Below are 27,884 nucleotides of genomic sequence, written 5' to 3' on the forward strand. Positions count from 1 at the left end.
TATGAGGAAACGACCCATTTATTCCAAACATGTGCATTAGATAAGAGAAACCAAAACTTGAGAGGTGATCAGACAATATGACCTATTGATTACAAATATTTTGGGTAAACACAAATTCAACCTCAAACATATGAATGTACTGTACTGGAATATATTGAATACAAAATGAAGTTAAAAAAAAAAAAAAAAACTAAGAAATGTCCCTTATAAAAACTTTTGCATGCAAACATTCCTCGTTTGAAAAGGCAAATATTTTGAAAAAAAATCAATCTTATAATTAGTGAATTTTAATCAAATATAATTGTGCTAGAAAAACCCATGGTCTGAATTAGTACATGGCTTTACTGGTGGTTATACTGTAGTGTTGATGGATTCGAGTAGCGGTGATAATTATTGCCGTCATATCTGTTTTAATGACATCCCATTTCAATTTTCCAACTCAAAAAACGTCGTTTGTTTTTTGAATAATGCTTTTATTGTAGAAGTTATCACCGGAAGTGCTCGTGTTTGTATCTGTAAATTTTACGCTGCTGGTGGTCGCTGGGAGGAGAAATTGGTTGCGTTGCAGCTTGGTGACTTGAGGAAAAAAAAAAAAAGCAGACTTGCTTTACCTTTGCCTCTGCTCTGGCAAACTGCCAGTTCTCCTCTATGGACGGCCAGAAGGCAGACGAGGAAACTGGGCGTTTTGTCAAGCGGAGCTGGTGAGCCTCCCCAGGGGCTCGGCGGTGCCCAAATCCCGGAAAAGCGGACGAAACGCAGAAGGGGAGACGGCAAACGGGAGCGGGGAGCAGGCAGCCGTTCGAGATGTACGGTCAGGCCGAGATTGCGGCGGTAAGTCCAGCACAACACAGCATTCGATCCACTTCGACGTGAGCCCCCACGCTTCTGTGCTAAATAAAGATACGAAGGCAAATATGCCAGGACGGGCAAGCGTAGTAATTCCTGTCTGAGCCCATAATTTTGAGGGTCTGAAAAGCAGCATGTCCGTGGCCCAACGATATGCTAGCTCATTCACCGGCCGCGATTCCACGCTGAGGAAATGGCCAGACGACGTCGCTTGCTCACTCCTTTGGCCGCAGCCAAGTGTCGTCCTCCCACCCTAAAAACAAAACAAAACAAACAAAAGGAAAAAAAACTACGTTGCGTTGCTGTCCCCAAACGTATTTTGCAGAGGCGCGGGTAGCAATAATATTTTTGAGCGCCACATGACTAGAAAGTGGAAAGTGTACGGTCAAATGTGCAGAAACTTACTGGATGCGTTTGCTGATTAGCTTCAGGAACGTTAGCTTCCTCGCCAGATGTTTGCTTTTGCATCTTTCGTGTTTCTGCCGTAATGCCACTTGACACTCGAGCGTTTCAGATTTCTCCAAACTATAAATTCACCAAAGGCGATACTGACTGTTGACCCGACTTGCGTCTATCGTGTCGCCTATCGCGATTGTGACTGCACAATGGATCCTTGTGTTATGTTTGTTTTTGCCTCTTGCAATGAAGATGAGCCTTGTGACAAAATGTTGCCTGTGACGCCCGTAGGAGAAAATATTGTTAATAGCTTTGCTGTGTGTCAAGCTTATAAAACAGCACGTTCCCCCGTGTGTTCAAATTTGAATTGGAATGGCAAATCTCCACCTGAGACCCAGACAATTCATTTTTGTAGGTTTTTTTTTTTTTCCTGCGAGACGGCAAAGCAAATTGCATTCCCATTCACTTACACGAAACATCATTGGAAAGGCCAGGCTGTACTCATACTAGGACTAAGTAGCAGCTCCAGAGTAACATATATATATATATATATATATATATATATATATATATATAGTATATACACACACAAATGTTCACTACAGTGGACACAAATCAATAAGCAAAATGTGCAATTAAATGGGTACTCTTTGGTACTCGTAAGTGAGAAAAAAGACTATTAAATGCATACAAGCAATATGACACACGAAGGACTGGTGTATTCACCAACCTTTTGAAACCTAGCAAATGTCTTTTTTGGTTAAACACTAAAGCTAATTGCTCTGCTTTCACATATGATGACAGATGTCAGAAAATAACTACTGGTGAGAGGATGTTGACAGGATTTGGACAATTTGAAGTTAAACGGCGACTCTAAACAATTACTCGATTATTTGAATAATCGCCTATTTAATTTCGACACCTCGACTAAAGCTGCCAGACATTCCTCTTGGCCGCTTTTTAACTTTGGTTGAAAGTATGTATAGCTCCGATTTACTTGGAATCGTTGTTTCACGAGTTTTCCCCCTCCTCCTCCTGTTGTAGGTATCCCTGTCTACTAGGCCTGGGCTGAGCATATTGTTCTGAAAGGAAACGGATAACAAACAGGGGAAGTGAACATGGCTGCAGGCTTCTTTTCCAACGGGCCCGTGGCGTGGATGGACAACGATGCAGAGATGAACAACCTCTACCGAGACCTGGAACTTGGCACAGTGCTGACGCTGTTTTATTCCAAGAAGTCTCAGAGGCCAGAGAGGAGAACTTTCCAGGTCAAGCTAGAGACTAGGACCATTATCTGGACCAGGGGCACAGACAAAATAGAGGGCGAGAGTGAGTACCCACCTGCACGCTTAAATGATGTCATAAGTATGACTTTGAATTAGCGCTGCACGATTATTGCCAAAATAATAATCACGATTTTTTTGGTCAATGTCGAAGTCACGATTATTCATCATGTTTGGTCAAACACCTTTTAAAAAAAATTGTAGTATATAAACAAGGCTTGATACTTACAAGTAATAATTAATAATAATAAACTAAAATCCATTATAATGAAAACAAATTCACCCAGGACATGGCAAAAACTTGGCCCACAGGGCAACACAGATAACTTACTTGCTGAGTGCAAACCAATGAAAAAAAATGAAGCCTACCTAGAACCAAGCACAAAGCAATAAAAGTAAATACTTTTAAGCAAATTTTAATCATTTAGCAGTCAAATGTTTTCTTTGGCCATTTCAAAAAAAATTTTCCAATTATTTGCCAATCTGATTTTTCAAACTGGGTCTCAGTTGACACCTAGCACTGTACGTATATATTAGGAATCAAGTGAGAAACCCAACGCCATTTCACACTTTTAAATAACAGGGTGAAAAAAGCAGAGGCTTTTGCCAGGCAAACATGTGGGAAATATTGCCCCCTGGTGGTAGGATGTCAAAGTGCTGGATTTCACATGTATGGTAGCCGGCTTTTAAAATGTTAATATTGCCGAGGATCAGCTTAATTAATGGTGGCAGTCAATATTGTGATTGCAATTAAAATTTGATTAATTGTGCAGCCCAACTTTGAACCCAGTCCTGTATAAAATACTTCCATAGTGATACAGAAATGATGATGCATCAAGACAAAAAAAAGCACATTATATTACATAATATAATTGCTTTGAGCCGTCACCTAACCCATTGAAACCTGTCAATCAGTTGAAATTAGGTTTTTTAAAGTTTTTAAAGTTATACATTTTGTGTTCATGTTGTCCAAGACATACCACTATTCAAATGGAGTTCCAAAACTGAATAAATCAGAAAATGAGGGCAAAGTTTTGGATGAATGTGTTTGTTGCTACTCTTACTGTTCTTATGGACTAATAGTTCCGACCACATGCAAGCGATGTTGACAAAACTCTCCACTTGTTTCATGGGGGTCACTCGATGTCGTTTCAGTCTTTATTACAGTACAATACCAGGATGCTACTGGTGGGCCTATCTGAGGACATGCAGTTTTTCATTGAGCTGTTTAGTGGCAAGTCTAGCTCTGGCGTAGCAGGATGCCTTGTGCACAGCTGCACTCTGCTCCGGATGCAGCACACTCACAGGCGTTAAAAGTTATAAAGAAAAAAATTCTTTTCCACGGTAGTTTCCTATTCTTTACAAGCAAAAAAAATCTCACACACCTGCTCATGGCTGCTATTTGTTGAGAGTTAAAATGATACCTTATTTGTGTACATCAGTAGAGTATGAGGGAATTATTGTTCTTACACGTTTGTAATCTTGAAGAAACGCCTATCAAAAGCATCGCAAATATTATGTCCATTAGCTTTGCAATGGCCCTCTAATTTGAGGTTAAATATGAAGGTTAGGGAAGCATAGAGATGCCTTTTGCACATTTTTCACCCTCTGATTGATTTCCTATTTGTGTTCTAGTTAGCCTGGAATTAAACCATAACAAACAAGCATAATCAGCTGTGTGACACTGGTTGACTTTAACATGTAATTAGGCCCAGGTTAAATGATGGGATTTTATTTTGTGCGCATGAAATATTTAGAGTAAAATTATAACTGTCATAAAGTATAATATCCATCTGTTCAATACATTAAGACAGAGCGGCTTTTAATGATGAATGACACTGTATTTTTCCAAAAGAAACTATGACATAATATTAAAGAAAGACTATTCTTCTATAAATCTTTTGATGAGTTTTAATACATGTTGTTTTTTTTTTTTTCTATTCTTCTAATTTGTAATTTTTACTTCACGGTTATGAAACTGCTTGACGAGTATGGCAGCTACTCGTATCGGCTGCCATTGCAATTACTGGTACTTTGAAATAAAACAAATTATCAAAATGAGTGGCTGTTTCATGGCAATAATCACAGTGCTAATTGACTGCTAATGGCTTAAAATTGACTTAAAAGGAAGTAATGTGCTTGGTTCTAAATAGGTTTATTTTCTTTCATTGGTTTGCACTCAGCAAGTAAGTTAGCTGTGTTGCCCTGTGTGCCAAGTTTTTGCCATGTCTTGTGAATTTGTTTTAGTTATTATTTACTTTTTATTTTAGTTTTTTATTATCATTTGTAAGTATCAAGCCTTGAAGCCTTGTTTATATACTGTTTTTTTTTGGTTTAAGGGCAATAAATAGACATGATTGAGCAAACATGATGAATAATCAATTAGGAAAAGGATTATTCATCATGTAGTATGTGGACACATTTGAGATGTGCCAGTCTTCTCTGGCTGGTCTCATGCAACTCAGGACTAACTGGACCAGTCTGTTAACTCATCACTGTCAGAGATGGAACACACTTTTTGTCACACTGTAGAAGTGACTTACATACTGCATGCTTAAATTATATGGTATTGAGGTGGTTAAAATGATATTACATATTATTTGCTCACTCTGAAACTTAACTTGCGTGTCAGCACTGTAATACAGGAAATTGTTTGGTTAAGGCAGCAAATAAATAGTTGCCAACATTTGTTCTCAGGATTGCGGTACTTTTACTTGAGTGCGCTACACATTTGGGTAAAAGTATTTTTGTTACTTTACCATAATAGGAGGTAAAAATTAGTCTTCCAAATGATTTCTTGACTAAGAGTAAACTGGGTTATACTGTTAAGTGTGGGTGTTGATTTTTTTTTTTATTTTAATTTTCTATCCCCAACAATAGAACACTTAGGTGTAAACTCAGCCATTGTCTACTATATTCTAAATCAAATCTTTATAGCAAAAAAAAAAGAACAACACCATTGGAATTTGTTGTTTTTGCATTCTTCATGACGTTTTTAAGCAGACATCAGATCCAGCAAACAACCAATCACAGCTCAATTGTTTTCTGGGTTAGGTCATGTGACATTGACTGTGTTCCCCAAGCTTTGCGCAAATGCGATGTGATCTTATGGCCACCCCTGAAATGGATAAAGATGGATGTATTTTGTTGCATAATTCATGTTCTGAAAAACATGAATAGAACATAATATTTTCAGGAATATTTTTGGATTGTGATACCTTTTCATAGAGTTTCCAAACTAAAAGCATTTCCCGGTTGGTGTCATGTCAGAAGTGGAGTTTGTTTACCTGAGTGCTGTTCTTTGTGTAGCAACGTGGTGTTTCCATGGAAAAAATGCATTGAAGACAAGCCTACACTTGGCACACATTTATTTTGGATTCATGCACTTGCCAAATATAACTTTGGTCCGTGGTTGTGGCAATTTCAGAAATGTAAATACAGTATTAAGTAACTTGCTGTTTCCAGTCCAACCTGCTTTGTCTTTACCCGCTGTTCAAGGTTTACCATTTTTTTGCTTGAGCACATTTCTCCTGTGATGTCATTTCAGATATGCACTTGCGTGATTTGGAAACATTGCACCGCGGGTTTCACGTGGGCAAATAACTCTGTATTTGTGTTTACATGACCGGTGTGTGGAAACTCTTTTGTTTCCGGTATGTTTTGTTGAAGAAAATGCTTTTGAACACGATATCAAACGATTTTTATCAGCTTCCCTTAAAGCAGCAGGTTGGCTCAGCTATAGCATCGTGCAAGTTCACGTTTTGTTTCGCACGCGATGATTTGTATTCTTTAATCAAAACTTATTTTATGTCTACTACCTGAATAATCCCTGCACCATCTTCATTCAGAATACTCATAATTTCTCTGGATTATTATTATTTTACTATATTAAGAAAAGCATTGGGGTTTTTTACTTGGTCAAAGAATGGTTTGAGTTGTGTTGAGTTTCTCTACACACTGTACCAAAGATTAGAGATAAACTAATACAGTATGTTTTTAATCAGAGACTTTACTGATTATTAGTAGTCAAGTAGTCTAATAACCAATATTTGAAGCCCATTTTTATTTTCAGGAAAAAGAGAAATATTGTTGTCAAAATATTACAATGAAACAATTGCTGACTTTCAATGTTGAGTTTTTTAAAATCATTTTTATTGAACAACTTTCACATTTGTAAAATTAGGAAGTCAACAAAAACAACAAAACATGTTTGTCTTACAATTCCAGCAAAATGTTCAAGGAAGTGGGAACTCTCTTGAGTCCTAAGCATAAATGTCTGCTACAATTTGATTAAATGTTAAAAGAAGTATGTGTAATTTTCACATGCGCCCGTGGGAGCTTTATGGCCATTGCGGTAAATGTAACAATACACGCTCCTCCTCCAGCTGTGGTAGCTATAACAGACATGGCAACCTCCGGAGGAGTGCCCCCCCCCATGTAATATAATTTAATGATAACTAGACCTACGATTATATTTAAAACATATTGTTGGTTATTAAGAACACATTTATTTTTTTTAAATATATAATAATTTATTCATTTTTAATGAAAAATGGTCTAAACCTTACATGTCACTTTAAGGAACTTTTCAACTTACTACCAGAGTGGACTCTAATGATGACACGCATTATAGAAAGTGGATGGCCAGTTGAAAATAAATGCACATTTTGGTTGTGGACGTTCGAGGTGCTTGTGGGAGGCAGGATGGAGAGATGAAGGAAGCGTGGGAGTGTGCTGCAGGGTACATCCTCTCATCTCCTTTAATGAGGTTATACCTCTGGCTACCTCCTGGTTTCCGGCATCTGCTCAAGTAGGCCCCACAAAGTTTGACACAACAGACTGAAACAAGTCAACCTGGCTTGATTTTTGCGCGGATCTGGCGGCACATATGGTGAACTCAATGACACGCAGCTTGGGGCGGGTAACTTTGACGATACAAAGTACTGATTCAAAACTTTGGTAATGTATTAAGGAAAGAAAAAAGTGCATATTGTACATAATTATACCAACTTTGCATCTTTTATATGACTAGAGAAGTAGTGGTTTAGACCAAGTTAGCCTTTAACATTTAAATCCTTTCTTTTTTTTTAATACAAAATGCTCAATTCACACACATTAAATATTTCCGTACTGCAGACATTAGCATTATATGACATTCTCTTCATATTAGCTTCCTTTGATAAGTACTTAAACAGTCCCCGGCCGGCTGTGTTTACCTCCACTGTTTCTGCATATGTTCTGATCAAACTTTTTTTTTTTCTTTTGTCAATATTTATGTACTTTGGATTACAGTATTTTCTTGCTTTGCATGCCTAAAAATGTCCTCTGATTCTAGTCAAATGAAAATAACAAACTGGATTTCCATCAAAAATAGTAATTTATTTCAGGGCATTTTTAGGAAAATGCTATCCTGGAATAATTAGGTTTTTCTTTTATGTTTTTCATCAGGGCAGATTATGTGTATCAAAAGTACTAGTTGTATCGGTATTTGGTTATCCGTATTAGTGATTAATCAAATGGTATTTGAAAAAAAACGAGTGGTATTGAATATTCCTAATGACAATGAATCATTGTTTCGTGGATGAGAGGATTTTTTTTTTTTTTTTAAAGATGACACTATATGCAATTAAGGTATTTTACCATTTTCTGCATTTTATCTTGGTGCAATTTGTGAGAAGACCTGCTTTTTTCTTTTAGTTTCAGAAAAGATTGTGTACACCTTAAGACAGGCCGATGTGATGTGTAGGTGACAAAAGCACAGGAAGTGTGGTGCAGGAGCAGGAAGAGTGGCAGGATCTGAAAAAAAAAAACATGCGTGCATATGTGTGCGTGCTTGCAGGAGAGTCCCCTTATTTCAAGGCCTTTGAGCCGCCTCAGCCCACACTTGTAAATCTTTGTGTGCACTCATTAAAAACAGGCAAGTTCCAAAAATCAGTCATTTGTGTTACTAAGCTTAAACGCTCAAAAGAAAAGCTTTTTCATATTTGAACATTGCAGCCAGCATGTTACACATCTCCTTTTATTTTGTGTAGTGAGGCTCTTATTTACTCAGTGACAAAAGTGGTCCTCAGCTTTTTTTTCAATGACGAACCCCCAATGAAATTATTTCCCAGCCAAGTATCCCCTTGTGCAAATAATTTTTAGATTTTTAGATGCTCTAAATTTAAAAAGGAATGTGTACTGTTCCTGTCATGGCATTAAAAAGCATTACTTGGTAAATTAGATTGACTGACGCAACCATGTCAAAGTCGTGCTTTAATTAATCGTGCTTTCGGGTCGCCATCATCATCGTCGCCATACTTGCCTTCTCAACTTTTATGTCATGTCATATGTGTGCCGCATCACCAGTTGACATCCGAGAAATCAAAGAAATCCGACCCGGGCAGAAGTCCCGGGACTTTGAGCGCTATATGGAAGACTCTGCTGCCAGGCTGGATCAAGCCCACTGCTTTGTCATCCTCTATGGAACGGAGTTTCGCCTTAAATCACTCAGCCTCGCAGGTATGCATTGAAAGATGTGTGACTGGAGAAAGAATTGCTTGATGTCTTGAATGTATGTTGTGTCATTTTTAAAGCTCTTCATTTAATTTTTTTTGTCAATATCTGCAGCAACATCTGATGAGGAGATGACCATGTGGGTGAAGGGTTTAAACTGGCTCGTGGCTGACACGCTTAAGTCCCCAACACCACTTCAAATCGAGAGGTTAGGACTTAGAACACGTCTTGGCATTTGCTCCCATGTTTTGCCATGGATCACATTCATTTTTTATTTCTATTCAAGGTGGTTACGTAAACAATTCTATGCCGTTGACCGCAACAGAGAAGACAGGTATGTTGTTTCAATCAAGTTTCATCCTCATTAAATCAATTAGAAAAAAGACAAAGGGAAGAACTTCATGAGCTACTCCAGGCTTGAATGTTGTGAGGTGCAGTCGAAGGAACAAAACATTCAACTGCGCACTAGCAACTTTTCCTGCTGCAGGAAATGGTCCGTGCAAAACTGGAAGAGATGCACAGAAACCGCGTCTGTCACGTCCTAGATGACAGCAAGTCCGTTAGAGACTTGTTGTGCGTTGTTGTTTTCCCTGTCCAAAGTTTTCTTTCATTAGAGGCAAAGTCAAGTACAAAAAAAAGTTTACAATAAAATATTATTGTATTACAATGATGAATCAACATCTAATATCAAATTAATCTATACCATTATTTATAACCAATTAATCATTTTGTGACTGTTGAATTTAAAAAAATAGATAAATCCTAGGACTTTCACCCCCCCATCAGTGAATATTTTCTTACCCCTGAGATGTTAAAAAAAAACGTATGGATTGTGTGCTTAATTCATATTCCAATAGAATACTGTTTTCAGTGGAGGTGTGTGTCTTCCACTAAAGACGATTTGACAGTTTACATTGCGTGTGTTGTCAAACGATTAAAGAACGGTTTGATTTTGAAGTGAAACAATTTGATTGTGTTTACCTCAGTCTGCTTACGATTCAATGTGATTAGGTATTGCTCAGCTTGAAAAGATATGATGCAATTTTTTTTCTTGTCATTTTACGTTTGAATTAACGTATCGGTACTGTAAATTAATGATAGGGGAAATGAAGCCTCATGAACTTATTTATATACTTATTTATTAAATATTGCAAAGGCTTTCTTTTCCCATCAATGCTTTAAATGTGCTATTTTTTTCTTAGATGTCTTACCAATAAAAAATGATTTGATACATATCTCTTGTATCTCTCTCGTATTTTAAGACAGGTTTTATTACACCCCGAGAGTTTAGACTAGTGGGGCCACAGAGAATATAGATTATTATGCCCTTTGAAAATGACATGCAACTACGTGCATTTTCAATATTTGCCCTTCATTTTTCAAAAGCAAGTGTGTGCTTGTGTATAGGATATCCTGTAAGGATCTGAAGAACATGCTGAGCCAGGTCAACTACAGGGTGCCCAACATGAGGTTCCTCAGAGAGAAACTTCCGGTAACTTCACCCTGTTTAACAGTCTGATTTGCCTTCCTGTTTGCTCTTAATATTTATTTTGCATGACAATGAAATCTCTTATTTGTTTTTGTTTTGTTTTTTTTCCCTCCAGGACTCTGAGTGGAGGAATGGAGAAGTGTCCTTCAGCCAGTTTTCGCAACTTTACCGCAACCTCATGTTTGACGCCCAAAAGAACGTAAGTTCATAAAAGGGTATTTTGCAACTTCTCCAGTGTTCACAGACAAATCTGAGTCTGTGCATCCCCTCAACGATCCTCCACCCCCACAATCTGATGCCATTGCCCAGGCATGCTTCCTCCCCCATCTGTCTGTTCTCAAATGGCAGCAAAATCAATACAATCCAGTACAAACCCATGAGCCCTTCTGGTGAAGGCCATTAGGACACACATAAACACACTCACCCTGATGAAAAGGAGGCAGGCTCGGGTATATTTAAAATAAAAGCGATGACCTCAGTGTGTGCTATGACTAACCAGCCTCACCCGACACCCACCCTCCAATTAACTGTCATTTTTCCCCTCTTTCCTCCTCCTTTCAGTTGGAGGTTCCATTTTTGCAGAGGTAGGCCATGGCGCAACAAATAAGCCAGTGCTCAGCCACATCCCATATGTGTACTTACTGAGGCATTACTTTGTCTACCAGAATTATTGACAGACCAGAACAGAGGATCTCCCTCGAGGACTTTAAGAGCTTCCTCCTGGATTCTCAAAGGGTACTCATTTCTCTGGTTTATTGCACATCAGCATTCTTTCCATGTGTTTTTATACATTTGTGCATGTAAATGCAGGATATGTGGGCCACAGACAGCAGCAAGGTTCAGGAGTTCATGTTTGGCTACCTGAAAGACCCACTAAGAGAGGTGGAACAGCCTTATTTCCTCCAAGATGAGGTACACAAGCTGAACTATGGTTTTTTTTTTTTTTTTTTTTACATTTTATTTTATTTATTTTTTTTGCCCTCTGATAAAATGTGAAATAGTTGTCAATTGTGTGTACTTTCCCACTCCCCATTCACCTCCATTGTCCAGTATTGTTTGTGTAGGTAGTACTCAGTAATTGACACAAAAAAAACTTGATCATTGGCCTTTAACACTTGTGACTAGTATGCAGAAAGTGACAGGTGCTTTCTGTGGTCGCAAGAAAGCAAAGCTTGACGCTTCTGCGAAGTACAGCGAGCTCTGCAAACCAATCTGTGGGAGTGGGTACCTTTTTGCAACAGGTCATATTATGGTGCATTAAAGTGAACATGGATACATGTCTTATGTTGCTACATTTTTCATTAATCTTAAAACGTCTTCCTACCTTTGTTTATCTTATATTTATTTATAGCTTGTATTAATTTATTTGACCTCATTGTAATTGGGTTCCTCTGTAGCCAATATTGATAAGATATCAGTCCATTATCAGAAAAAAATATATCCACATCCATAATCTCAAATTTTAGCACTGTACTCAGGTAAACTTGAATTTTTATTTTGTACTTTAATGTGTTTTTACTGACTTTATTAGGTTTTGTATTCATTTTATTCTAGTGCAATATATTCTCAAGTTTGAGAAAATTTTGTTTACCTTAAATATTTGGAATAACTGGTTGATATTTTATCATACCTATTTTTGCGAACTATTCTGTTTTAAAAACAATTTCTTGATCAATAACTTGATCACGTGTCCTTGGACATTTTATTCTAAAAAATAAAAGTGTACATCATTCCTGCTAATTATTGGATCGATATTGTCATTGAATAGTACTCTAGGCCACAATATCAGTTTTGCATCGGAAGTTTAAAAGTTGTATTGGGACTCTCGTAACTGTAATCAAGTTTCTCTGAAAGAGTAAGCGAGAATATGGAAGTGTCTTGCTTATTCTACATTATGGGCAATTTGATACATTTGTGTAAACCAGCATTTACCAATATAAGAAGATTTGTGATCCAGCCATTCATTTTCGTGTCCTCACAAGGGTCGCAGGCTTGCCGGTGCCTATCCCAGCTGTCATAGGGCAGCAGGCGGGCTACACCATGAATTGGTTGCCATGCTTCATTAATAAAATATTCTACTTGTTGCTTCTGTTTGGCCTGTCTAGTTCCTGACATACGTGTTCTCCAAAGAGAACACCATCTGGGATTCTTCTTTGGACCAAGTCTGTCCCGAAAATATGAACAACCCTTTGTCTCATTACTGGATCTCTTCTTCACACAACACGTAAGAGTCCAGCTTGTTTCTGTTTACATTAGTTTCTGGAGTTTGGCCACATCTTGGTGTGAAACCTTCATGTTTTTGAAAAATGGTGTCACCCATAGACAAAAGAAGATTAGGGTCAGCAAAGGTTGATAGGATTCTCAGTTTTAGAAAGCAGATTGTTCAGACAGTTGTCAATCTGACTTTCTCAAAATTCAGACTTTTCATAACTTTATTCTCATATTTCTCACTTGTAAAGATGAATACAGTTAAGTCCAAATTCTAAGACGTCACAATCCTGACTATAGTGACAATTCTGAGAATAAAGTCGCACTTTGAGTTCTCAGAATTGTCCCTTAAGAATATTCTGAGAATAAAGTTAAGAGTCCTCAGAGGAAAGTGAGAATCATTGCAACTCAAGTGGATTATTCAACAGCAAATTCCAGAATGAGAGGCCTGTATTTTTGTTTGGAAAATACCGGAACATGTTGTTCCTTCAATTATGTGAAACGTTTCACCAATGTGAAACTTGTATGTTGGCCAACAATACTCATTGAAAGAGCCGAATGACAGCTTCCGACATGGCGTGCCTGATTTATGTTTGAAATGCGTGTGGTCAGGTCAACAAAGGCAGCATGACATTTGTGCCTGAACGATACCGGCGTGATTAGAGTGCGAATGCTTCCGAGTGAAAGAAGCTATGCATGCTTTGACTCGTCACATGCTTTATTTTTAGGTATCTGACAGGAGACCAGTTTTCCAGCGAGTCGTCGCTGGAGGCGTATGCTCGCTGTCTAAGGATGGGTTGCCGCTGTATCGAACGTGAGGAAACACTGTCCGTACAGCTTGACTGAATATTCATACATACGTGCGCGTAAAGAGCAGTTTCATAACTGCGTTACATGGTCGCATACGTCAGCTGCTCAAGCTGGTTTCTTTTAATTGCATAAAAGCATTGGTTGACTGCATTGTGTTTTTGCAGTGGACTGCTGGGATGGTCCAGATGGAATGCCAGTCATTTACCACGGGCACACCCTGACCACAAAGATCAAGTTTTGTGACGTGTTGACCACCATCAAAGAGCACGCATTTGTCACGTCAGAGTGAGTTCACAGGAACTGTTGTTGAAACTGTCGTCTTCAGTGTCTTGTTTAAGGTGTCCTCTGTGATGTATTATGGCAAAGATAATTAGGCTGTGTGGAGAAACAATGTCGCCTGAGGAAATTGTACAGTGTGAGAAAATAAGATGAGAAGCGCGATGAAAAAAAGAAGTTTCAACTTTTGAATCGGATGATCTTTCCCACAGTTTTCCTATAATCCTGTCCATTGAGGACCACTGTAGTATTGTCCAGCAGAGAAACATGGCCACTTACTTTAAGAAACTCTTCGGAGACATGCTGCTGACCAAGGCGGTTGATATCGCGGCGGATGGCCTGCCCTCGCCCAACCAGCTCAAGAAGAAGATCCTCATCAAGGTAGCAATTCTTACTCCTAATTCTGCTTCTTTTTTTTTTTTTCATTCAGGTCCAAATGATTCTTGATTGTCATTACTAATTAAAAAAAAAAAAGGGTGATTGTCAATATTACTTGCAAACTCTACTAAATGGTTAGAGTTTATAAAGCAAAAAAGTTAAAATGGCAAAACTTGTCCATTTGGCTTCTCTTTTGGGGGGGGCAGCAAAGTTTGAAAAGCCGTCATTGAAATGGATTGGGCCCTTTACATAATAGCCACTGTTCACAGGTTTTATTTTTGAATAAATCAAACCATTGAAGAACATATTACCCCAATTTAAAAAGGTAGTTGTCCAGACTCCACAATGACCAAAGAAAATTCAAGATTTTATTTTTTGGCTGTATCACGCAGCCCTCATATATTGTCTCTCAGCGCAAATTGGTTTTGCTATATGGTGTACTTTCTAGTGATGTTTGATGCCATTTGTTTTAAGACCAATACCACTATGAGTACTTAAATCTTGAGTCATCACCGATACCAAGTACTGAGGCCACTAGTGCTTTTGACACAAAATGTCCCCACAAACAGTGCCATATAATAAAAACAAAAATGCATATTGTAAGGAAAATTGCATTGTTTCTCAAGATGTTGTTGTATTATTTAATATCGTTGCGAATGCATGTAATTGTTCATCTTTTGTCTCACTCCTGTCATTTTCCATGTCGCAGCATAAAAAGCTTGCTGAGGGCAGCGCCTATGAGGAGGTGTCTACTTCGACTCCTTACTCTGAGAACGACATCAGCAACTCCATCAAAAACGGAATCCTGTATCTGGAGGACCCGATTAATCATGTAACTGCCTTCGGAACAGCCGTAAACTCAGCATGTGTCTTATGAGACATGTTTGTGAAGTCTCTATTTAGATTATTGTGTCATGGCCCAAATATTGTAGAACTGCTTTTTCTTGTAATATGACAGTCACGTTTCCTTGCAGCACATTGATAATGAATGTAGCTCATGCATTGTGCCTCTTCATATCCTCTTCCTCTGCTGCAGGAGTGGTATCCTCATTTTTTCGTCCTGACCAGCAGTAAGATCTACTACTCAGAGGAGACCTCAAACAATCAGGGTAACGATGAGGAGGAGGAGCACAGAGAGGTTAGCGGGCCTCATATTATGGGATTGCAGACAGTCCCAAGATAATATCTTTGCAGCTCTCCAAATGTGTGGGGTTGCATCAAGTACTTCCTTATTTTTTGTTTCTTTTTGTGCCTTCTGCTTCATTGACAGGTTTCCAATGGGATGGATCAGCATGTTACAGAAAAGTGGTTCCATGGAAAGTTGGGTGCAGGGCGCGACGGGCGACAGATTGCTGAGCGGCTGCTCTCAGAATACTGCCTGGAGACCGGAGCGCCTGATGGCTCCTTCTTGGTTCGGGAGAGCGAGACCTTTGTGGGGGACTACACACTGTCGTTCTGGTATGTTCCACATAGGGAATCCGATGCGCTTTCTGAAAACCGCGGTACTAAATTTAATGCGGTCAATGATCAAATTATTTGGCTTATATTAAACTACAGAATGTTTAATTTTCCATTTTAACAGCATTTTTTCAAATTGCTTTTGCAACATCCAACATTGATTTGAATCGTTGGTTGAATGTGGGAATTTTGTGTGGGAGTTGGGTAAAATTCTTCATGCTTTTTTGGGATTACCATCTTGTAACACTTCCTTGGCTCTCACTGAAAAGCATCAGTCATGTCACCCACCCACCTCTTCATTTAAAAAAAAATATACATTTATATTGAATATGTAATATAATTAAAGGGAAAGTCGGCCCCAAAATGGTCCTAATAATAATGTTCGACATGCCCCCACCAATCTAAACATGGCATTCTGATTAATACTGCTTTTGTGCAATCAATTACTGAATGACATACTGTATTAATTGTCCCACGGATTTTTTTATTTAAATTTCTTCTGGCAGTGAGTTTCTGTTGGTTGGCAATTCTCTAAATTGGAGGATCGGAGTGACAGGATGATCCATTCTAGTGAATATCCCTTTCATGGATTTGATGTTGTGGTGTTTGGATCATTCACTTTGTCTGTCATTGCTTTGACTCAGAATAAGCGCAATCATGAAAGGAGTGATTGAGGAATGATTGAATGTATATGCACAGTTTTCCGGGAAAATATTGAACAAAAACTATGCATGTGACAATTTGACCCTTCATCAATCTCATTTTTTTCCCCCCCTCAGGCGTTCTGGGCGAGTGCAGCACTGTCGCATTCACTCCCGCCAAGAGGCCGGCAGCCCCAAATTCTACCTGACTGACAACCTGGTGTTTGACACGCTCTTTGCCCTTATCAACCACTACCAGCAGGTGGCGTTGCGCTGCAATGAGTTTGAGATGAAGCTGACTGAGCCTGTGCCGCAGACCAACGCCCACGAGAGCAAAGAGTGAGTTTCACACACATATTAAGAACGACAAATTGCTTTGCGCAATTTGTGCAAAATGCAAAAACAAACACACTAACGTAATTGGTGTTTTGTTATTAGACTTTTTTGCTGGTCATGGATTGCCCACAACAAACTCAATGTTCAAGTTTAAGGGTGTCTATGTACACTTGGCATCAGGACAGTTGTTTGGTCACTTGTGTTGTGTTTTTACTTTTTTTGTTTGATAAATTTTCTTTCCTTCCTGCTTTTTTTTGAGTGTGGTTTTTAATTTGCAGTTGTGGTTTGTCGTTTTGTAATGGGTTTTTGTTTGCATCTATCTTTTTTTAAGGTACTCGTTTTTGTGATTTGCATTTATAATCAGGATTAAGGCTCTGAATGGATTATATTTTTTTCTTTTCTAATTTTAACTCCGTGATTATTTGCATTACACTCGCATAAACCCATGTATTGGTAAAACGAACCAAGTGCCACTTATTATAAGTCGGTTGTTAAAGAAATTAGTGGCATGAGAAAAGGATCTTAAGAATATTTACCAGTTTTTGTGGCCATTGTTTGATAGTTGAAACCAATGGGGAGGGAATGGAACGATGGTACTTGGATTGGGAGAAAGCCCAGAAAATGTTGTCTGAGCTTATTAGAGTCCTCAAGAATATGTAGGTGGCATGGTAATCAGTACACATTTTGGTTCTAAACATTTATTAAAACGATTGGAAGGTAGGAAATACAGACTATGTAACAGTTCAAAAGTGAGGTTTTTTTTTTCTCATTTGCTCCAGGTGGTACCATGCAAACCTATCCAGGAGTCATGCCGAAAACATGCTGATGAGGGTTCCTCGAGACGGGGCTTTCCTTGTCAGGAAGAGGGCTGAATCCAACTCTTTCGCCATTTCTTTCAGGCAAGTAACCACGACTTGATTTTCACATTTTGAAAAAGTTCTTAAGAAAGATAGGATCAGCGATTTTATCGTGTGGTTGTTATTCATTGAATCTACATTTGCCATGCAGGGCCGAGGGCAAGATTAAGCACTGTTGTGTACAGCAGGAAGGTCAGACTGTGGTGCTGGGCACCTCAGAGTTTGACAGCCTTGTAGATCTCATCAGCTACTACGAGAAGCACCCTCTGTATCGCAAAATGAAACTGCGATATCCCATCAATGAAGACACACTGGAAAAGATCGGCACAGCTGTGAGCACCACATTATAATGCCTGGAAAATCATTCTTACAAACCGTTTGGATTTTTAGGAGGCTCTGTAATGTTGAATGTGAAATGATGACAGTCCGATTAAGAAATCTTGTCCCGTCTGACAGGAGCCCGACTATGGGTCACTCTATGAGGGCCGAAATCCCGGCTTTTATGTCGAAGCCAATCAAATGCCTACTTTCAAGGTGAGTGTCTGCTCCAGTGACTGGAGGTTCGAGTTGTCACCATATAATTACTGGACTCGACACAATTTTTGGGGCCAATCAAGATTGCAGATCAGAGTTTAAAATGAACCAATATCGGATCCAATAACTTGATTATTTACTTACTGCATTATTTTATATACTGTTTATAGAGCATCAACAGAAGTATTTATATAATATATATATATATATATATATATATATATATATATATATATATATATAACGTAGTTTTGCAACAGTTAAACAATCTTTGCAGGTAAAGATATCAGTGATCTTTGGAAGGCTTTCAAGAAGTGACCAGACAGAAAGTCAAAGTTCAGGTCAGGTCAAACAAAAACAAAAAAAATCAAGACAGAAAATAATGGATGCAGCAACTTACTGTAATTAAATTGCTGTATTATAATTAAATTGCTTTATAGCAACAAGTAAATATTGCAATTAAGAAACTGAAAATACAGTAAACATTCTTATAAAATGAATGATTACACGAGTGCAAATAAACATAATGTTGACCCTCAAAGCATTCATATGTGGCTATTTGTGCAACTGATCAAAGACCTCATTAATTGCTTGGAAAATTAGGACATAAGAGTCGATCAAGCTGATCATGTCACCATTAAGTCTAACAATTACTTCATCAAGTTAAGATTCGATGAGGGGAAAAACAGACATGATCGTTTTTGGGTTTCGATAAATTTTAATTCCCGTGGCTGTTTGGTTGTATATGTCACCAACCTTTTCTCAAGCGGGTTCTTCCCTCCTGCTGTTTCTTCTGTTTGCGGCTGTGGGAGTTGCAACACGTGCACACATGTACACTAGGGGTGGAAAAGGCTTTTGAACAACAATTCAGTTCTACTAATTCCGTTTGGTTTGCATGTTATTGTCCCTTTTTTTTTTTTTAATCTCACAACTTTTCCATCAACCTTCTGTGTGCATTTTGCAGTGCACAGTAAGAGCCATGTATGAATATAAAGCCCAAAGAGATGATGAGCTCTCCTTCACTAAAAATGCCACCATCTGCAACGTGGACAAGCAAGAAGGAGGGTGGTGAGTTTGACTTCCGTTGTAGAAGGTACATTATCTGAGTCCACGTGCCGTTGATAACCAAACTCCGCTTTTGCCAGGTGGAAGGGGGACTGCGGAGGAAAGAAGCAGCTGTGGTTTCCTGCCAACTACGTGGAGGAGATCAGTCCGTCAGCGGCTGAACCAGACAGAAGCGTGAGGATCCACGCAGCGCTTTTGTGCTTCCTTAGATTCGCTCGATTCACCTATGCTCCTCTCCCGTATCCAGCAGGAGATGACCGAAAACAGCCCTCTGGGAGATCTGCTAAGAGGAAGTGTGGACGTCTCCTCCTGTCAGATTGGTGAGTGAAAACCCTCCACCATTCTCGCTCCGCTTCCTGTTAGCCTACACTATGCTGGCTTTTGTTATGCCAGAAGGCAAGCCTTCTGCCATGATCGCTGGCTACTTTTGCGATTAGTTGTACTGCTTTTGATTTGTGTAACTCCATTATTACAATAGGCCTGTTTTTTGTGTTCTATTATTGCAAGCCATTTGTTTCTTATCAGGAATCGAGGCTCAGCGGCTAGGCAGGACTAAACCCGTTTTTCATCGACCTCTCGTCAGCACACAGCATTTAGGATATAAAAAGCTGGGGGTTTGTCACCCTCTAGTGGCAGTATTGAGTTTGACATTTTGTCGCACTTCCAGTCATGTGATACTCAATGAGTGATCCCAGCATTAAGAGATTTTTAATCATAGGCCATTTGAATTCTATCGAAAATGTAGCAACTTCAAATTGAAATAGAGGAAAGTGTGTTTGGAAGGGGCCTGGAAACATTATCCAGTATTGTCATATTTGACAGTTATGTTTCATTTTTATTAGTGCTGCACCTAATGGTTACGGTAATAATCTATTAATCAATAAATGATTTTTTTTTTTTTTTTAAGAAGCATTTTGAAATGTATTCCTTTGTTCAAATATTTTTTTTCAAAGTGACCATGCAGTAAATGCTGACTGTTTTTTTTTTTAATGATTTGGTTAAAATAATAAAGCTTGTTTGCTCTGTAATTGTTTGTCCTGTAATGTCGGCAAATCAACAAAAATATTGGCCGCAAACAAAACATTGTTTCATTCCACAAGATACTCATAGATGTGCATCATTTAGTTTTTGATTAATTGCCGCACGTTAAATTTGCATACCTGCAATATTTTTGTGTTTGATCTTACAAGGTTTTTGTCTTATTACAACCCTATTGTAGAATGTAAATCATATTGGGCGGACTTCAAAATACATTTTTATAAATACAGACAATATATTTAATGTGCTCTTTTTCTTGACTTGAATTTGACATCCATTTTGGAAACAGTTGTGCGGCCGGATGGAAAAGGAAGCAGGCCGCATGTCTTCTCCCTCGTGCCAACCACAGCCATGCGGACAGGACCGGTGCTGGAAGTTGCCGCCAGCAGCCAGGAGGAATTGAAAGAATGGGTCCTCAAGATCCGTGAGGTGGCCATGACCTCGGAGGCCAAGGTGAGAGTGTGTGTGTGTGTGTGTGTGTCTCATTCACACTCACTTCGATGTGCTCCCACATTTGCGCTGTGCCTTTTGTGAGCAGGTGTTTTGTGCATTCCGTGTTTTCAAAGGGACACACAGCACTTGTGTGTGTCCACGTGCCGTTGATGTGTCAAATTGTCAAATTTTGCATGTGTGTGTTTGTGCGTGCGTGCGCGCATCTACACAGCTGGAGGAGGGAAAGATGATGGAGAGGAGAAAGAAGATTGCGCTGGAGTTATCCGACCTGGTCGTCTACTGTAGACCTGTGCCGTTTGATGAAGACAGTAAGTCGTACGTCAGTGATGACTACCTTTTTGTTTTTTTGTTTTTGTTTTTGAAATTTGGGGGAATTTTGTAGTATGGAGAACTGATGCATCCTAATAGAGCCTCAAATTTTTACATTATGGGGAGGAGCTAAGTTTAGCCTTTTAGTGGAAGTTACTGAGAGTTGACAGAAATGTCTCATCATTTCTTGGAAAATGGCGCTTAAATTGCTTGCTAAGGTTCTTGTGTACTTCCACTGCATGTTTTTTGTTAATTACCCTATCTTCTGGACTATGCAGCAAAAATTGAGCAAAAAAAAAAAAAACTATTTTTGTCCCAGATAAGCCTCACTGGACTATAAGTTGCAGGTCAGATATTTACACAAAAACATGGTATGTGGACGTTTTTTATTTTATTTTTAGTTATTACAATTTTTTATAATGGTCTGCCATCAGCAACATCCTCTCTTTAACAGACAGAACATGCCTGCATATTTAGTCCCAACATAGTTATAGAAAACGGATGGATGGATATTTTCAACACCAACAGTATACTGTTCGTTAAATACTAGTTCAAAATCAAAACTGCAATTGCATCTTCTTTGTCCCCCTTTTGTTTGATAGATTATTTTAGTGAACATAAAAACACATTGCACACAATTCATATGTGCAACCATAAATAAGATCATATATACTGCTACACTGTGTAAAATGTACATGTCACAAATTCACCCAAACTTTTGTACAAGCTCTTATTCAATTTAGACAATTAAAAAAAAAAGTAATATATTTTTAAAACTCTTTTCGAGCACAGCCATTAATTCGCATCTTTTCAGTTCTATTTCATAGTTGTTCCATAGACTGACAGCTTGAACAGATACACATATTTGCTCGACCGGTGGGGAAAAAACCCCACAGAAAAGCCGCACTGGACTATAAGCCGCAGGGCTCAAATCATGAGGAAAATGAATAGTCCGAAAAATACGGTAAATCTGTGCTGAGCTGTTTATATCCGACTCACCTCGATGACTGTAAGCATCAGTGGGAGTGAATGAGTTAAGTGCACAGTCCACGAATTTAATTCGATAACTCCCGGTACAATATTTTTCATGCACTAACAATACTTTTAAAGCCTCGTTTCTACTGGCTGTCGACTGAAAATGTCATCACCGGTGCGCAAGGCCCGTTTACCGCAACAACCAGTCACGGCTCACCTCTTGGTTACGCGAAGGAGCCTTCAGGTCCGGATTCTGGTGAATCAACCCAGTCCTTGTTTTCTGCGCATCCCCCAGAGATCGGCACAGAACGCGCCTGTTTCCGAGACATGTCCTCCTTTCCGGAGACCAAGGCGGAGAAATACGTCAATAAGATCAAAGGGAAGAAGTTCCTCCAGTACAATCGGCTGCAGCTGTCCAGGATTTACCCGCGAGGCCAGAGGCTGGACTCCTCCAACTACGACCCTCTGCCCATGTGGCTGTGCGGCTCGCAGCTTGTGGCGCTGAACTTCCAGACCGCCGGTAGGCGCCGCTTTTCCGCTCAACTGTTTCCCCGTACGCAATCGGCGTGTGACGATTGCGCCGGTGTCCTGTTCAGACAAGCCCATGCAGATGAACCAGGCCTTGTTCATGCTGAACGGGAGGAGCGGCTACGTCCTCCAGCCGCCCATCATGAGGGACGACAACTTCGATCCCTTTGACAGGCACACGGTGCGCGGCCTGGAGGAGGTCTCGCTTCAGATCGAGGTACGTCTCCCTGTGAGATGTCATGCCGTCGGGGTCTTCGTTTCTTCATTGACACGAAATCATTTGCGGTTTTGGGATTGTAATTAAGCAGATTTTGCCTTTTGATGAACACATAAAATTTGTAACCCGTTAACTTTTTTCAAATCCAAACTATTTGTAATGGGGTTGCGCCTTTTTTTTTATGTTATGTTATGCTATGCCGTTATGTTTTGTTTACTTCTGTTATTTTTTTCTAGTTGAGGTTTTTTTTATGCTTTGTTATCCTGTTATGATATATATTTGTTTAGATGAGGCTTTTTTACTATTCTATGAGATTAGTTACTTTTTAAAGTTGAGCCCTTTTTAAGATATACTGTTTCATACTGTTAAGCTATTATATGCTCTATGATGTCACGGGTGTTGTTTGCAGTTTTAACTATTTTTACCATTTATAGCACTTTGTAGGTTCTTTCAGTAAGAAACGCGATGTCAACAAAAGTATTGACTTCCATGTCTGTTATAGGTGCTGGGTGCAAGGCACCTACCCAAGCACGGGCGGGGCATTGTTTGCCCCTTGATCGAGATTGAGGTATGCGGGGCTGAGTATGACAGCGTCAAGCAAAAAACCGATTCAGAAGGTGAGCGTTGACTTTCAGCATGAAAGAATTGGCTCGTTCCGTGCTGGACAAATACAGAGCGTCTCGTGTCGCTCCGAGAATTTGATAGAAATGTCACAGTAGTCACGTCAGATTGTTTTGGCATCCCTAAGACAAATAACAAGTGCTCGCTTGAGCAGTTCCACGTTCCGTTACCGTCGTAACACACAAAGGAGAATTCCCCATTCGCCAATCATGAACCCCGCCTCCTCTTGTGCCGCTTTCCCGTTCCAGCCGATAATGGTCTGAACCCCACCTGGCCCCGAAAGCCGTTCCATTTCGCCGTGAGCAACTCGGCCTTTGCCTTCCTGCGCTTTGTGGTCTACGAGATCGACATGTTCAGTGACCAGAACTTCCTGGCCCAGGCCACGTTCCCCATCCACAGTCTGAAGACTGGTAAGAACGGCGGCACGGCCACTTGTTCCAACCCATCAGTTGTTAGCACGCTGTGGTGGTGCTCTGACCATTGTTGCAATGGATCATTGATCTGGGTTAGGGTTAGGCGCCGCCATTTGCAGTTTGCTTATTGGACTGTGAAATAAAATGTCCAGTCACATAGCTAAGGACATTAGGAAAGCGCTAGCCGCCAACGTGCGGACGAGACACGTGCAGACGGACGTTCCAAACTCAGAAAAAAGGTCCCAGCGATGCATTAATAACTGCAAATGTCTAAATGTAGAAAAGCCTACATGTATATCAAAAGAATGAAGATGAAGTTCCATCGTTCGCTAGCGTGACCTCTTCGTCATTTCGCCAGGCTATCGGTCGGTCCCTCTGAAGAACAGCTTCAACGAGGATCTGGAGTTGGCCTCGCTGTTGGTCCACATGGACATCGTCAGAGGACGTGTAAGCATTTCTCTGGATTTACTATTTAGCTTTACGTGGCCTTTGCATGGGATGTTACCTGCCACTGGTTTTCAGACCGATACTACTCTGGCTTTTGAGACACAAAATCTGTCTTTGAAATGAAACAATCACAGATGATTTTGAAGTGAGCTACCCATTGGAATACAGCATTTATTTATTTGATTTTATTTTTTCTGAAATTATTGGCAACTTTCTGTTGTTTTAATTTGGTACTGCTCCAAGGAATTGCCCGAATTGACCGGTACTTGGTATTGATACTCGCCCATCCCTTATGTTTTTGCCGCCCCGGCCCCTTGTTTGCCACACGTGTCCCTCCCTCCCTCCCTCCCCAGAATGAAAACGGCGATATCCTGTGCCCGTTCTCGGCCACCTCCAGCACCGCGTCGACTCAAGCCGGGCGGGAACGTTTCGGGGAGCTGGCCTCGGCGTCGCCCGCGTCCTCGGCCGCGTCGCCCGCGGCCCAGTCGCCGGGCCAGGCCGTGGCGGCGTACAGGGGGCGGGAGGGCTCCTTCGACTCCCGCTACCAGTCGCCGCTGGACGACTTCCGGGTGTCGCAGGAGCCGCTTCTGGACCACATGGACCCGCAGAACAGAAGGTGCGTGCGGGCGAGCGCGCGGAAGGCTGCGGCCGCGACTTTTCTAATTGGCCCCTCTCCTTGTCAGGATGCTGCGGCGGACTCGAGTGGGCGGAGACAACCGCGTCTGAATCCAAAAGCCGGCACCTTCCACCCCGAGCCGCCCCCTCCCATTCGCACGCCTCTGCCCGTACCGATGATGTCACTGACTGCTGTGAATGGTTTCCATGGAAACGCCTACCACCGCTTTGGCCTACATTTCAGGCAGCCCACCCCCCCAGCGCCACCCCGTCCGCCCACCCCGCGAGGGAGGGAGCGCGACGCCAGAGAGGAAGCCGCTTGCCGCACACAGGAAGTAGTAGAACAAAAAAGCCGACCTTACAGGTGCTCGCTGGCAAGTTTGAAAGTGTTTCCTGTTGCGGGCCGTTGACTCATCTCCGCGTATGAACCGAAACGTATTTATTCCTGCCGCGCTGTCGGCGAGTCGAGAGGACAGCGGCGCTCCACCTGCTCTCAAAGAGCTCCCGTTTCCCCTCCTTTTAATTATTTAAACGTTCCTAATGTGATCTTTGCATTTCCTGTCGATGTATACAGTATGTGTCAAACACGAGGGCTCTGCGACTGTTTTTAACGCGTGTCTCTCTCTCTCTCTCTCTGCGCTTCGGAGGATATTATGCACCCCCCTCTCCGCATATTTCACTTGTGAAAGGCATCGGGAAGAAGTCATAGCTGGTGGGATGCCAGCGCTTTTCTTTTTCTGTTACATTCCAATCATCTCAAACTTGCACATGACACATTTGCACACGTTTTCGTCACGCCGCTCGGGATGCAAGCGCGGAGCCGACATTTGGGCCGACAAACTCATTCGAACGCGTTTACGCTTGCTCGAATGTGTTTGCAAATACATTTGCACACGCGTGCAAACTATGTTCGAATATACTTGTAGGCTAAACGCTAAAAAGATAGCATTTGTCCCATAATGCTACAGGTGACTTCTGCAAGTAAAATAAACTAGAAATAGCAGTCAGCCTACGCTATACCAATTTCGTATTTTTTATATTAAGAGGCGCACCAGATTTTAAGACTCGTTTTCTCGTTGAAAGTTCTCGTGGAAGTTACTGAGAGTTGACGGATGACAAATGATTTCCCGAAAAATAGCTTTTAGTTGGGTTGCCAAGGTGCTAAGCATATGCATTTCCTCTACATTATCTTTCTAAATCAAATCATCTCTAAGCCATATACTGTATTTAACGCATTAAATAAGGGATAGTCTACCTATTTAGACTTTATTTTGTCTTATTTTAAATTTGTTATTCATGTGCAGTTAACTTTAAACACATTCCTCGCTTGCTGAAAAATGACATCATGCTTGTGTCTCATCACATGACCAACGGGTGAGTCCTGATTGGTTCGTTCGTCGAACCTTGTAGCCCGGGTGATGTCATTTTCAGTTGACAAACAGCGGGGGGAAGAATTTTTTGAAAAGTTTTGAGCGTTATTAAATTTACATGCACAATAATTTGATCAAATTAATGGACAAAATAAACACTTTTTACAAATGAAAATGGCTAAATAAGTGTACTATCCCTTTAAGAAAAACAAGGCGGTACAGAAAGTCAAACTTTCGTCCAACACCCTTACATAGCTGAGGTGGGGTTTTGGTTTTTTTTTGTAATAATTTTGTAATAAGTATTTTAACTGTCACTTTTAAGGTGAAACAATCGTCTTCAGTTTTGCAACAACGCCACAATATGCGCTTGCACAAGTCAACACACCATGAAATTATCGGGGGGGAAATGCTATTTTCAGCAATCAGCTTACAAGTATATTCCAACGTTTTTGCAAGTACGTTCAAACGAATTAGCAAGTCAAAAATGATGACACCTCATTGGCAGCGCCACACAGCCGCAGCGCCGTCCCTTGATCCTTTGTTTGCCCAAATTGTCCTCTTAATCTCACCTCTTGAATAATTGTGACGATCTCTTTGGATTCGGTATGTTTTTATCCTCCATTGGTGGAAAAATGTTACGGCATCATGTTCAAAACGCCCTCCCGCAATTGTCGACATTTTGTCACAATCGCTCCCAACTTTGCTTAGCCGACCTCTTGGAGCGGAACAATTTGCCATATTTATAATAAGTTTACACCACTGCCATCACGCGTCAACCGTCTTCGTCCGCACCTATTCCGACTTGCGCTTGTTCGTCTTACCTCAAAACGGGCGCGTGTCGCTCCTTTTCGGGTAGACGTTATGGTGCCTTTCCGCTGCCCGTTTGTTTTCTCGCCGTCATGATGTAACGTAAGTCAGTATTGTCGCTCAGTGGTCCGCCGCTGAGCTTCTCAAGCCATAAATCTAGTGATGGGGAAAGAGAAGCTTCATGAAGCACTTGTGATTGTGTATTAACTCCTCTAGGTGGCACTCAAGGTTCAAAGTAGATACTACATCACCACGGTATCTTTAAATCATGAGTGCCATCTCGAAGCCTTAAAAAAAAAAAAAAAAAAGACAGTTCTATCACAAGTGTTTCATGAAGCTTCGTTTTCCCATCTTTACATAAAAGCTATCATGACCCGTTGGAGGCGACAGTTTGGATGTTGGAGAACATGAGTCGTTCCCCAGAAAGTTTTTAGCGTCGCTCTTGAGTGTATATGTGTGTGAGACTGCATATGATTCCACCCCCTCCCATCACCTGTTTAGGTTGCATTACTGCAAATGTCTGCTTGAATGACCCCAGCGTTCACCAGCAGACCTGGTGCGCTCACAAAGCCGTTTTGACTGACCGGGTCTCAGCAACGCGTGATAATGACAAAACGTTGCCCGTCACCCTCTAATTGTATTTTCTTTTGATCTTGTACCCGTTTTGGTGGGCTGAACACTTTTTGTGCTGTTAGAGATTGAAAGAGGTCAAATGAATTCATGTCTCACAACGCCTACTTTTGAATATGGGCGCAGGGCCCCAAAGTGTCTTTTTTGTTTGTTTGTTTGTTTCCTCAGTGACAGTCTAGCCTTTCTGTAACGTGCCTAAACTATGGAGAGGAAGAGTATTCATTTTAATTTTGCCTTTCATAAGAAACATATTCAAGCCTGAGAATAAAATACTTACTACTTTATACAACGTTGTCCTTGGTAATAATTTGCGTGAAGATGCCAGGCTCCGTTTTCCGACACGTCAACGTAAGTGGTGCGCAACCCACGTCTCCGGAGCTGCACGTGGC

The 27,884-nt window shown here is 40.5% G+C and overlaps 1 protein-coding gene and 1 long non-coding RNA gene across 3 annotated transcripts; one reads left to right on the top strand and one right to left on the bottom strand.

Annotated features, from left to right (window-relative positions):
• LOC148427156 (uncharacterized) lies at window positions 1–1,622 on the bottom strand. The gene is made up of 2 exons (XR_015868175.1): window positions 1,252–1,622; window positions 1–1,099 (listed from the first exon to the last, which is right to left on the bottom strand). It is a non-coding gene; the product is annotated as an uncharacterized LOC148427156 (long non-coding RNA).
• On the top strand, window positions 552–27,784 carry plcg1 (phospholipase C, gamma 1). Of its 2 annotated transcripts, none has more exons than XM_088436976.1 (33): window positions 552–831; window positions 2,287–2,571; window positions 8,874–9,026; window positions 9,135–9,228; window positions 9,307–9,354; window positions 10,428–10,512; window positions 10,625–10,708; window positions 11,071–11,093; window positions 11,175–11,244; window positions 11,320–11,421; window positions 12,615–12,733; window positions 13,446–13,531; window positions 13,692–13,812; window positions 14,016–14,184; window positions 14,891–15,013; window positions 15,218–15,319; window positions 15,452–15,639; window positions 16,419–16,619; window positions 17,396–17,515; window positions 17,625–17,805; window positions 17,930–18,007; window positions 18,972–19,075; window positions 19,153–19,246; window positions 19,320–19,392; window positions 20,400–20,563; window positions 20,775–20,871; window positions 22,143–22,367; window positions 22,444–22,592; window positions 23,095–23,209; window positions 23,462–23,623; window positions 23,985–24,073; window positions 24,427–24,689; window positions 24,757–27,784. In XM_088436976.1, the coding sequence occupies exons 2-33, from the start codon at window positions 2,361–2,363 to the stop codon at window positions 24,797–24,799; spliced, it is 3,936 nt and encodes a 1,311-aa protein (XP_088293102.1). In that variant the 5' UTR covers window positions 552–831; window positions 2,287–2,360; the 3' UTR covers window positions 24,800–27,784. The 2 variants fall into 2 exon arrangements, with proteins under 2 accessions (XP_088293102.1, XP_088293111.1); XM_088436985.1 differs by having other exon boundaries at window positions 19,323–19,392.
• Window positions 27,785–27,884: the final 100 nt, after the last annotated feature.

Source organism: Hippichthys cyanospilos, chromosome 2 (assembly GCF_059441005.1).
Source record: "Hippichthys cyanospilos isolate Australia breed blue-spotted pipefish chromosome 2, RoL_Hcya_1.0, whole genome shotgun sequence".
In the NCBI taxonomy this organism is placed as follows: Eukaryota; Metazoa; Chordata; class Actinopteri; order Syngnathiformes; family Syngnathidae; genus Hippichthys; species Hippichthys cyanospilos.